A 12,517-nucleotide genomic window follows, 5' to 3' on the forward strand; every position below is an offset into this window, starting at 1 on the left:
AGCAGATGGCTGTGTTTGTGGCTGATCATTGTGTAACTATGAGCTATGAATCGTCCCTTAATAGATGTGAATGAAGACCAGGAAATAAGCAGGTCATCTGGGGAATCAATGAGTGTCCTGTCTCAGTGACGGACATAATTAGACCTTCAGTTGTTGAGGTCAAAGAAATTCTTTATGCACAGACGCACTGTAAGATGTTAGCCCTCGCAATTATTGGATTTCCACTCCTCCTCACATGCTCTCCCTTCCACTCTACACTCAGTCCCTTTTGCTCCCTTCTTTTCCTCCTCTTCTCCTTTCATCTCCTCTCACCTCCTCTTCTGTCCTCCTCCCCTTCTCCCTTACCTCTTTCTTCCCTTCTCTGTCCTCCTCCCTGTCTGCTCCGTCCTCCATCTTTCCTCTCGTCTGTCTTTCGGGGGAACCATGAAGTGTTCCAGAAGGGAACACTACTGGATATACCATTTAAAAACCTTAACACCCTATGGTTTAAATGTTGAATATGACCTTAAATGTTTTCTCTGAAGGGTTACCTGCAAAAATGTGTTGTTTATGTTTTCAGATTGTATTATTTATGATGTTTTAACTGAACTGATGTTTTAATTTCAATCTGTAAACATGTGTAAATAGATGTAAATACTCTGATTTGCCAATGAGTGAGCCTTGTGCTCAGAGACATTTAGGGTGATCAACCAATGGATGAGCTCTATGCACTAGGGGACCAGGTGTTCACTAAATGGGATGAATATAAAGACATTTTGGATGTTGGTGTTGTGTAAGTTTGAAGAAGGCCAGACGGCCGAAACGTCACTTCAACATTAAAACATGGAGCAGAGTGTGCGGCATTCTCTTTATTTTCTTTCGGGGGAACCATAACAGAGAGTCACACCATGACCACACAAGGCAGCAGATGACTGAGATGATGTGTGTCTGAGTCACTGATGCGTTTGTTAGCACTATCTTTCTCGACCCGAAACAAAAGCCCCAATCCTCGCCCAGACTGTTCCTGCCCTGTCATTTTATTTGCAAGAAGGTAAACTGAAAGACAAAGACTACAAAGAACAAGTGACCTGGGCATTGAAAGAGGACACCAATGTAAAACATTCCTTTCTCACTCCCGACAGCAGAACACCACTATTTTCTCAGAAGAGCTCTCTCTCTCTCTCTCTCTCTCTCTCTCTCTCTCTCTCTCTCTCTCTCTCTCTCTCTCTCTCTCTCTCTCTCTCTCTCTCTCTCTCTCTCTCTCTCTCTCTCTCTCTCTCTCTCTCTCTCTCTCTTCTCCTTTTCAAATGTCTAATTCAGTGAGTGTGCCGCAAAATGTCCTTGACGGTGCTTTTAAAAGCCTGCCTCGGCCGCCCCCTTCCCTGATCCGTGTTTGTGTGCAAATAGAGTCCATCACCCAGAAGCCCGAGTGCAGCCTGCGGAGAGTGGAGGAGACGGATGCACCGCGGCGCACGGCTGACTGGCACTCAGAGCGGCACCGAGAGGTCGCCAGCGCTGACAAGCTCCGTGCTTAAACCCTGCATGCTTCACTCCTCCAGCATCCCCGTCTCTACACACACACACACACATTCATCTGTCCTATCCATATCAAACACTCAAATACACTTTACAGTAAAAGGAAAGAAAAGGCTGGGAGTGGGGAGAGGGTAGGCATATTAAGCCATCATTGACTGTTAAGTCAGGAGGGGAAGTGTATGTCTTTGGATGCGGGAGCTCCCTGGACACACAGGAAAACGGTTCCGTGGAAACACTGTGACTCACCCAAGTGATGTTTGCTCTGTGCTGCTGGCTTCAGGTTTAGCTCAGAAGAAGAGGGAAATGGAGATTCAATGCAGCTAGATTTTCATTCCAATTGCACCTTGTCATAACAAGAAATGAAATGCAAGAGCACATTCACCCGATCTTAACTCAGTGTCAGGATCTAGCATTGTTGTAGCTGCCAATGTTGTCATATTGTTTGCACTGTAATCAATTTAGGCAAGCCTAAAGGAGAGAGAGAACACAACATGATTACAGCTCACCCTGTGTAGTATATCACTTATCTGATACTTTTATTTGATCAAATAAAATATCAAATACCCTAATTTTAAGTGTATCAAAATAAACTACAAAATACAATAGCCACGCATGAAAATAAAATATTGTATTTTTGTATTTTGAAATCAGCGTGAAGCATGAAATCACCTTGCAAACCTTCCATATCTGTCTATTTAATCTATTCCTTCATCAGTTGACTGTTGATTAAGTGAATAGTGTTTGAGAGCAACAGCTTTTCTCTGCCTACGAGGCATGCCACAAACCTGCAAACAGTCAACAGATCAACTATGCTGACCTGCCTGTTACATCTCACAGCCTAAATACTGTGAGATGAGATCAGAGATGCACTCAAAAAGTCACAACTGAACTTGTCAAGTAGTACAAAGTGGAGACAAGTCTCTGACTTGATCAGGAAGGATCATGACCCTTTTAGTTGGTTACTGTAAACTGGGTATTGTTTATATATTGACGCCAAGGGGCATAAATATGAATTTATCATTGTGTTGCAACTTGCTTTAGGTTATACATGTGGCAACTTTTTGAGCAATATTGCAGGGCAACCACATAACCGGTTCCATGTGTTCTGATTGGATGATTAAAGTTTTCAAGAAACTGATTATTAAAGTTCTCAAGATCTTGAGGTTGTTGTGAAGTGTATTGTATGTGTGAGCAACCTACATTCATTATTTTGCACTTTTATGATGTTATCATATCACCAAAAGTATTGGTTTTACCAAAAATATTTGGTGGTATTTTTAAACTACAAAAATACACGCCTATCAAATATTTTTTATAGGTTTTTGTATTTGAAATATGTATTTTAAATACATGTATCATAAATACTGCCCATCCCTGACACCACATGCTACACAAGCTAACTTGCAGCTGAAAATGTTTGTCAAGACTCACTGAAGTGTACCCATCTGCAGACTTCTCGGGTCTAAATAGAGAATTCAAAGGCCTGTTCTTATCAATCCACATGCCCTGTGAGGTGACATCAGGGATTTTTGTCTTGGATGTCCTGGAGTGTAGCAGATATCTAAATGAATGCATATGTTAGCTGATTTTAACGACATACAGGAAATCTCTGACTGTCATACTACTAAATGTGTCTTAAAGGATAAGGCTAAACAACCTTACAACACAACAGACTCAACATAAAACTTTACATAAGCTTGTTTTTGAGCAGGAGTGATTAAAGAGGATGTATTGCTCAAGCCATCTGTAAAGACGATGACGAAAGATGTCTTGTCCTTAAAAAAAAAGAATGAGGACATAATCCCCTGCTCACACACAGTTACAGTTTGCTCTCCCGCTCTTTCAAATCCTGCTGTTTACTCAGTCCTCTAAACCCTGTCTCTGTGTGTCAGTGCATCACGTCTCTGTTGATTCACCTTGCTCACAGCTGTCCAAAAAGCCCAAAACAACAAAACTTGCTTGGTGCAGACAGAGAGTAGCAGAGCCTGTCTTTCTTCCCAGAGTCTCCTGCCCTGGGCCATCTGCAAACAGATATCAGCAGTATGCATCATCCAAGGACAAGAGGGTTACACAGACTCTGGGTAATGACAGGTATGATGAATGTGACAGCAGATGAAAAAAGACGTTGTATGGGATTCCTATAATGGGCTGGGGAAAATCTATGATATGCAAGCATATTGAACAGGGAATCAAAAGGATTGCTTCATTTGTGGGATTTATTAATCTTCCTTGCCGCAGCGTTACGTGCCACCGCTGTGACAAAAGAAGCGCTAGCTTGGCTTTGACTTCGACACATCTCTTATTTATTCTCAGCTGATCGCCTTTTTTTTCTTTCTTCTCCTCACCATTATTTGAGGCATGATTGTGTGTGAGACTGTGAGGCTTGTCTTCACAAGCTCATCCATAACGGCAGACAAAATCTTTTTCAATTTCCTCCATCCCAGTTCTCTAATGAGCCTTTTAAATAAAGCGATTTACATTTGCACAAGGGAGGAAAAATACACGGCAATCGCCTTTGCTAGCATGGGAAGTCTATAACAACATTTAGAGAAAAGACGAGAGATTTCATTGACGTCAAGCTGTGCGGAATGAGGAATTGGGGCCCGTGGAGCCTTTTATGCTGAGGAATTTAATAAAAATAAACATCTTAAATTGTGCTGCCCACCGTCTGTGTTGTAAATCTTTTATCTTTTATTGCTACCAAAACTCGCTCCAGCGCCATTCCAACATAAACAGTGCGGGACGCATAAAACAATGGGTGCTCACACAAGCGGGGGCCTCCACTCTGCTCGGTGTTATCAGCGGCCAGTCGTGAGCTGCTATCTCCAGTCTTCAGGCCCGGCACAGTCACAGAGATTCAAACAAACCGAAGGCTTCGCAGTTATGGAATATGTGAGAACGAAGCGCCCTGTGATAATCCAGCACATTAGTGTCTTCACGGGGTGATGTTTACTTCTCTTACTGGAACACTGGAGCGGTGACCTTTGACCTTAGAGGCAGGCCCATGCGAAGTGATGAAGCGATCCTCCCTGGTGACAGTAGAGGAGCTGCTGGGGGCTTGGGGGAGCGAGTGGGCTCCTGATGTGATGGGCTGTCATGAGTCATGAGGGAGGGAGGCTGACAGTGAGAGAAAGAAAGAGAAAGAGGTTGTAGAACAAGAAAGAGAAAGAAATAATTGGAAGACATGAACACAGATAGATAGATAGATAGATAGATAGATTCATACATACATGCATACATGCATACATACATACATACATACATACATGCATGCATACATACATACATACATACATGAGGTTGTTGCTAGAATGTACCCATTTGTCCAAAGTGAGCTTATCCGTTCAGATTGCCAGAGTGCCATTAGCTTGACCAGGGGGACCTGCTGGAGGCTTAGGGGTGGGATAGGGGTAGGACACGGTCTCCAGCTCATGCTCTTTCAGATCGCTGCGCACCACAAAATTGCTCCGAGACCTCCCGTCCTCATTACACCAGGGTCCAGAAGCCCTCGCCATAATACAGTAGCTTTCATGGCACTGTAGCCACTCTCATTTTAAAAATATAAGAGCACATCTATCCTCATCTCTCTCTCTCTCTCCCTCTCCCTCTCTCTCTCTCTCTCTCTCTCTCTCTCTCTCTCTTTCTCACCGTCTCTATCTGGCACCCCTCCTCTCACATCCCCTCTTTTCTCACTCTACTTCCTCTCCCATTCTAAATATATCTAATGCAGAGAGATTCAGTGGGACTCAAAAAGCAATCATACAGCCAGCTATGCTAATCGTCGCATGTAGTATATATCACTATTAAAATCTTAGACACGAGCAAAACATTGCTTCAGTTTCTGTAGTGGTAACGGCAGAGGCTCGAATCCATTATGGTCGATACACGATAACCCATTTCTACTCTTGCGTGACAAGATCTTATTAGTCACAGAATACATATGGATTTGTCTATGTGTGTAAAGGGTACATGATCGTTCTGTTCTGCCTGGAAAGTGTGCTTTACTTAAACACAATCAAAGGGCTGTATTGCTGATTTAGGGACAATTGTCTCAGACACATGTGCATGTGAGTGTGGTGAGTGCTACTTTGTAGTGAGGCAATTGCATATATTTCAGGATTATATGGAAATGAATTACACTGCATGGGCAAATTGACTTAATTAAACATATGAATATAATTTATTTTCAAGGCAGGTATTTTAAAGAGAGACTAGATTTCCAGTGGATAATGCAACCTATTTGTAGTTTGAGCGTATTTCAGGTTCTGACAAAACACATACACATCAATTTCTTTTTAATGAAGATAAGGTTCTAATTTCCGCCTGAGTGGACTCTGATGATAATAGAAATGCAAGCATGATAATTATAACGAAAATAATTGGCTCCTTTGTTGAGCACATTGTTAATTCAGGGGTTATTATTCAATTTTATTCTCTCAGTCATTCCCCCTTGTGCTCTCTCATTCTCTCTCTGTCTTACACACACACACACACACCCACATGCCGGCGTGCACACGCACAGAGAGAGAGATGGAGAGAGAGAGAGAGAGAGAGATAGGGGTAGAGAGGCTGATAAACACAGGTGTATGAGTAACTCCTCCCCAGAAGGCCCCAGCAGGAACAATCTCTTGATCATATTTCATCAAGTCCTGTCAGCCACCACAGTGCAGTGAGGTGTAAATCATATGCAACTAGGGCACCCATCTCTCCTCCACATATGCACACAAAAAAAAGCAACAAGGGGCCCAGCTTACAAAGATTTACCAACACACAAGACAACACACCCACTTATTAGTGCATACTGTGGGGAAAGCAAGAAAAGGAACCACATTCCATTTTGTCATTGTGTTCCATTCGTCTTGCGCTGAGGTAAAGAACCGTTTCATGTGCTCCTTAGGGAGCTTAGAGCTAATATAAATCTGAGGAGGATGCTGCCGCAGATTTTGGGATCCTCGCATGACAGACTTCAAGGTCTAGGGTGTAGCACAGTTGCATGATCATAGGCTAAAGATGGCAACATGGCGCCATCTACTGTATTGTGGCCAGAACTTCCAAATAACATAAGAGGGTTTGAAACATTCCTTGGGGTCTGGAGGGTAGGGTACAGTAGACTGTTGGTAACAAAAAAACATGTTCCATTATGTGGCGTGTACAAACCCCAAAATATAGTTCTACAATCAATCACTGGGAAGAAGTGGGAAGAATGCACATCTTCTTACATATATTTTGCCTCTGAAAGGTCCATAGGAAACAAAGTGAATGGTGGTAATCCTGTATTCACATAGATGAAGTCATCTGATTTCATTACAGTTCTGTCCCAGTGATCCACCAAACAGTGGCATTTCATCGTTTCTCAGGGGAGATATCGAGAACATGCACCCCGCGGTGCCAACAGCTGCCTCTTTGAAGAAATTACATCAGTTGGGCAAGTCTTCCCCCTGATTTGACTTCCAACACACTGACGGAGTCACAAATATGTTCACGCACAACAGCCCTTCCTGAGGGCTACGCCTCTACGGGTTTTTAATACATTACAGAGTATTTGATGTTAGGCTACACTCTCACTTTGCTATAAAAAAATAAAAAAAATTGGGGGGGGGGGGGGGCAGTGGCAATAAAAATGAAAAGGAAGTATGTGAAATTCTTGACCAAGGTAAATGCATATCCATCATCCATGGATGGCTATTTGCATTATTAAAAACACATAATTTCTGATATTATATGGACAAAATTATTTTCATATAGGCCTAACCATAACAGGCCATAACAGTTACACGTGTACATAAAACGTTGCAATAAATTTAATTATGTGCACTCAGAACCAGAAAGTGGAAATGTGGAATGTGGGTCTTGTCTCCCCCTGAAACTATGCAGCTGTTAATAAACTTTAGGTGGCAAATAACTGGAAATAGATAGATGATGCAATTCATCATCCTGTGTTGATGAATGATATGTTGACTCTTCTGATTGTAGACTATTGCTGTGGCAAAACCAAGAATATTGTCAAATGATTATCTAACATAATTCCTATTACCTGATGCTGCGCTCAGGTCAAAAAGTGCACCCGTCAATCCATTACCAATAATGAAAAGAATAATGAACAGAGTGCACTTTGCTGATTGATGGACTGTTGATTGAATGTAGCTTGGCATTTTCATCCATCTAACAGAAGGCAGTGGTTGCTGAATTCCTCCATTTGATTCAGCTGCTAGACAGTATCTCCTACATCTCACAAAAGTATTTAAGGTAAAGCTAAAGTACTTAAGAGTGCTACCAATGCATTACACCTTGTCAAGGCACATTTATAGAAGGATGGTCCGTTTTAAACTCCTACCTGCTTCCTTTCAAAATGGTTAATTTATACCAAAGTCCTTTTAGGCAAGTCCCTTTCAGTGGCCATATTGCAATGCTTTTTGTGTACTCATCAGGCATTCTATGTGGCAGAAATGCGCGTGCGCAAGGCTTCACGACACCAACCATGCTCCAGCAGCATGTTCACAACACATGACTGGCACGATGTCTGCACAACACAGCACATAATTGGCTCAATGTAGTCACATCACACCACATGACTGGCTCAATGTATACACATGTTGACATTTTAGCGAGGAAGGGGTGGGATACGTGTTACAACCTAACCCCATACATTTCTAGGGAGGATTTTTTGAGTGCAGTCTCCTCATTAGAAAGTCTGTTTATACTCAATTTTCCCACCCAAATCCTCAGAGGCTTCAAGTGAAATGTGAATTTCACCGATTAAAATGAGTTTGCATGAGACAATGGCGATCATTTCTATCGCTACGTCAGCAGCTCCACACCTGGCAGACACAATAAGTGCCATTAAGACACTGGTTTCAGAAGGTTTGCTTGGTCACATACAACTCAATCTTGGCTCAGTGGGTAAATCACTAACATGAGTGCTATTCCCCTTGGGGAATCAATTAAGTACCCATCCATCCATCTATTCAGCTTTAAGCGTCAAACACCAGGTTAACAGTACTGATGGCTGGAATAATACTTGAAGGGAAAAGATTTGACATCTGAAGGAAATGGCAATTCATAACTCAGTATACAATTGAACTGAAGAAACAGAACAGTTTTAACAGGTCTTACACATGTGCACTTTATTGGAATTAGTCAGTGTACAGGTTGGCCCCACCAATGTCTGGCACCGCCACGGTCCCTAACAACTTGTACATATGCCCAGGGGAATGGTAACCTTTACGTTTGAAATAAAGGTAAAGCTCTGTTTTTGCATAACAAAAGAAAAAAAAAAAAGGAAAAAAAAAAAGGACCAAGATTTTTTAAGGCTGAAAGTACAAAAACCCAGACATTGTATCCGTTACATAATTTACATACAAGCAATACTACAATGTTAAGTATGCTCCCAACACTGGGCAGCCTTCATAGAGGCAAATAAGTTTCTGAACAATGCATTTAACAAACATTTGGAATGACTAAAAAGAAAAAAAAAAAAAATGGAAAAAAAAAAATGTACATTTTAAGTCCTCGGATGCATTGTAGAACTTCGGGGATGCTTATTTGCCAAAAAACATTGCCGTCACCTTCACCGTTCCAGTTTTTAGATCCTGAGTCAAGCGCCAAAAATAACAAAAGCCATGCCAATGTTGTCGTTTCAGGTTTTTCTCTGCGCAGTACGAGTCGGCGTGAAGTGGTAACAATCTGTTTAGAAGCATTTACGGTGGACGATGGAGGGCCCAGACTCATCGTACTCCTGCTTGCTGATCCACATCTGCTGGAAGGTGGACAGGGAGGCCAGGATGGAGCCTCCGATCCAGACAGAGTATTTACGCTCAGGTGGGGCAATGATCTGCAAGAACACAAGAGAGTTGCTCAGGTCAACAAGTCATGTAAAACTACTGTGAATGACACAACATAGCCTTTTTTGAAAAGGGATTAAGCAAACACTACTTATGCCCACCTTGATTTTCATTGTGCTGGGGGCCAGGGCTGTGATTTCCTTCTGCATTCTGTCAGCGATGCCAGGGTACATGGTGGTACCACCGGACAGCACAGTGTTGGCATACAGGTCCTTACGGATGTCGACATCACACTTCATGATGGAGTTGAAGGTGGTCTCGTGGATTCCGCAGGATTCCATACCTGGTGAAGACAAGTAAGAGATGGTTGATTAGATCAAATAGTCTCTACAGACCATTATGGCTGAGGATGAGGCCAAAGGATTTTGTACAAGCCATGTCAAGCCAGTTACACCAACTTACCCAGGAAGGAAGGCTGGAAGAGTGCCTCGGGGCACCTGAACCTCTCATTTCCAATGGTGATGACCTGTCCGTCAGGCAGCTCATAGCTCTTCTCCAGGGAGGAGGAGGAGGCAGCGGTACCCATCTCCTGCTCGAAGTCAAGGGCGACATAGCACAGCTTCTCCTTGATGTCACGCACGATTTCCCTCTCAGCTGTGGTGGTGAAGCTGTAGCCCCTCTCGGTCAGGATCTTCATGAGGTAGTCAGTCAGGTCACGGCCAGCCAAGTCCAGACGGAGGATGGCGTGGGGCAGGGCGTAGCCTTCATAGATGGGCACAGTGTGGGTCACACCATCACCGGAGTCCATCACGATACCAGTGGTACGACCAGAGGCATACAGAGACAGCACAGCCTGGATGGCTACGTACATGGCGGGGGTGTTGAAGGTCTCGAACATGATCTGCAAAAGAGAATAAAAAAAATATTTTAAAAAAATAGTCACATTTAATTTGCATTCCATAATTGTGAACCACTGTTATTATATGTACCAAACCATGCAGTTGACATTAGTAGTCAAGACCAGTGTAGAGAAAACTGAGAACACAAAGTGCAGGAGAAAAAACAAGAAAGGGAAGGGAGGGGGGGGGCACACAAGGTAAAGACCTGCAGGTCCCAGGAAAAGAAGACTCAGGATGGAAGCGAAAGAACCTAAAGGAGGTTTAAGGGGATGAAGAGAATGATAAATAGAACAGAAAACTGTAAAGGTTTGTGTTGATGAGAAATAGAATACAACATACCTGTGTCATCTTTTCTCTGTTGGCTTTGGGGTTCAGGGGGGCCTCGGTAAGCAGGACGGGGTGCTCCTCGGGGGCAACACGCAGCTCGTTGTAGAAGGTGTGATGCCAGATCTTCTCCATGTCATCCCAGTTGGTGACAATACCGTGCTCGATGGGGTACTTCAGAGTCAGGATACCTCTCTTGCTCTGGGCCTCATCACCAACATAGCTGTCCTTCTGTCCCATACCAACCATCACACCCTGTAGAAGAACAAATAAAAAAGAATTAACACCTTGAAAGAAAACTTTTAATAAAAATAACAATCTACAATCAAAATGGCAATCAATAAAAATGGCTACCAACCTGATGCCTGGGGCGACCAACGATGGATGGGAAGACAGCGCGGGGAGCATCATCTCCAGCAAATCCGGCTTTGCACATACCGGATCCGTTGTCAACAACCAGTGCGGCAATTTCATCTTCCATGGCTAAACTGAAAAGGAAGAAGAAAAAAAGCATCATTAGTCATTGATTCAACACCACATGGCGTCACTTCATTTCCGGTTCCGTGCTGCACATTTTTCACTTTGCCGCTAGGTGGCGACAGTACCGAACAATGCTTTAGAGATAGGCGAGACAAAGGAAGTCCCTCTGCATTCTCTCATTATTACCATAAAAGGCAACGGTTTGAGCAGCTTTGCGGCTGCCGGGAGAGTGGCATGTAGCCAGAGCATAGGGGTTCAGTAAAAGGAACAGATTTCGACATTCATCATGCCCTCGGCCACTCCCTAAAGCCCACGAATGTAAGTTTCATAACGCCCTCCCTCCTCACCCGACATTAAACCTGAATTCCGTCAAAAAAGCTACACTTTATTGGTGCGTCACACACACACAACTGATCTTTCAGTAAGAATTTTGCTGTACTCTCGTTAACAAACTCACCGACCATCTTTATCAAATAAGTCGATACCTAAACGCGTAATGCTAGTCAAGGACGCAAAAATGATTAAATAAACGTAAAACCTAATAAGAGACTTCAGCAGTTGACTTTGTGATTGCATAAACTCATGAGGGTCAATTGCAACCCATGTACAAAGTTACCCAAAAATACCGAGCTACTGTCAACTTAAAGGCCACACCTTAACATTAACTCTGATCGTTTTAAATAAGGTTATTCTCCCCATCAACTTGCACGATTCTGGGCATCTGACGTGAACTGGCTGCAATTCAAACCAGATACCGGCCGGCATTCACCAACCAAGTTCATACCAAAAATAAGCTTATTTTCCCTAAACAAGAAATAGAGAACCATTGACCCAGTTATTCCAGTGACCTCATATCTATATGCATAAGCTTGAAGGACAGTTGGTTGACCATTGCTAAGCTATATCGCAAAGTAGGTCACACCCAGCTGCAGCACAGGCACAAAGGACCCCGCGTGGTGGTTACCAATAAAACGACAAAACCAGTGCTAAATAACTATTTTTCCGCATTGAGTGAAACAGCAACAATATGCCCTATCCCTAAGCTAAATAAAGCCAGTCTTGGCATCAAGTGATATTAACGTTCATTTGACTGCCAGGTTCGCCTTAATCACGTCGTCATACATTTCATGGCTAGTGTTACCACACTTTATTTCAAATGGTGTTATTCATAAATCAACATCATGCAATTTTGCAGAACAACAAGTGTACTCGTCAAGAACATTGTTATATTTAAATACAGAACATAAGTTCCATTACTTTCGCCAATTCGTATTAATTAATAGCTCAATTTAAGCCAAGAGATTTACACAAGGCTTATGATGTATTCAAAACCGTGAGAAAACTATTAATTAGACAGAAAACTTACCTTAGGTTTGGGGGGGCTTTTGCCGGTTTAAGAGAAAATGTTACAGGCTGATGATATCCCGCACGAGCTGCGTGTGGAGGAGCTCAAAGTGAGCTGTTGTCTGTTGAGGGCAGAGTTTTATACGCAGCCGGCTGCCCGGCTCTAGCCATAAA

At 42.9% G+C, this 12,517-nt stretch overlaps 1 protein-coding gene and 1 long non-coding RNA gene across 2 annotated transcripts; both read right to left on the reverse strand.

Annotated features, from left to right (window-relative positions):
• Positions 1-844: 844 nt before the first annotated feature.
• On the reverse strand, positions 845-4,627 carry LOC121704628. Its single transcript, XR_006030600.1, has 5 exons — positions 4,282-4,627; positions 3,432-3,536; positions 2,947-3,076; positions 1,762-1,983; positions 845-1,549 (listed from the first exon to the last, which is right to left on the reverse strand). It is a non-coding gene; the product is annotated as an uncharacterized LOC121704628 (long non-coding RNA).
• Positions 4,628-8,612: 3,985 nt separating this feature from the next.
• On the reverse strand, positions 8,613-12,513 carry actb2 (actin, beta 2). The gene is made up of 6 exons (XM_042085004.1): positions 12,366-12,513; positions 10,878-11,007; positions 10,535-10,774; positions 9,759-10,197; positions 9,458-9,639; positions 8,613-9,346 (listed from the first exon to the last, which is right to left on the reverse strand). The coding sequence occupies exons 2-6, from the start codon at positions 10,998-11,000 to the stop codon at positions 9,203-9,205; spliced, it is 1,128 nt and encodes a 375-aa protein (XP_041940938.1). The 5' UTR covers positions 11,001-11,007; positions 12,366-12,513; the 3' UTR covers positions 8,613-9,202.
• Positions 12,514-12,517: the final 4 nt, after the last annotated feature.

The sequence above is a fragment of the Alosa sapidissima genome, chromosome 3 (genome assembly GCF_018492685.1).
Source record: "Alosa sapidissima isolate fAloSap1 chromosome 3, fAloSap1.pri, whole genome shotgun sequence".
In the NCBI taxonomy this organism is placed as follows: Eukaryota; Metazoa; Chordata; class Actinopteri; order Clupeiformes; family Clupeidae; genus Alosa; species Alosa sapidissima.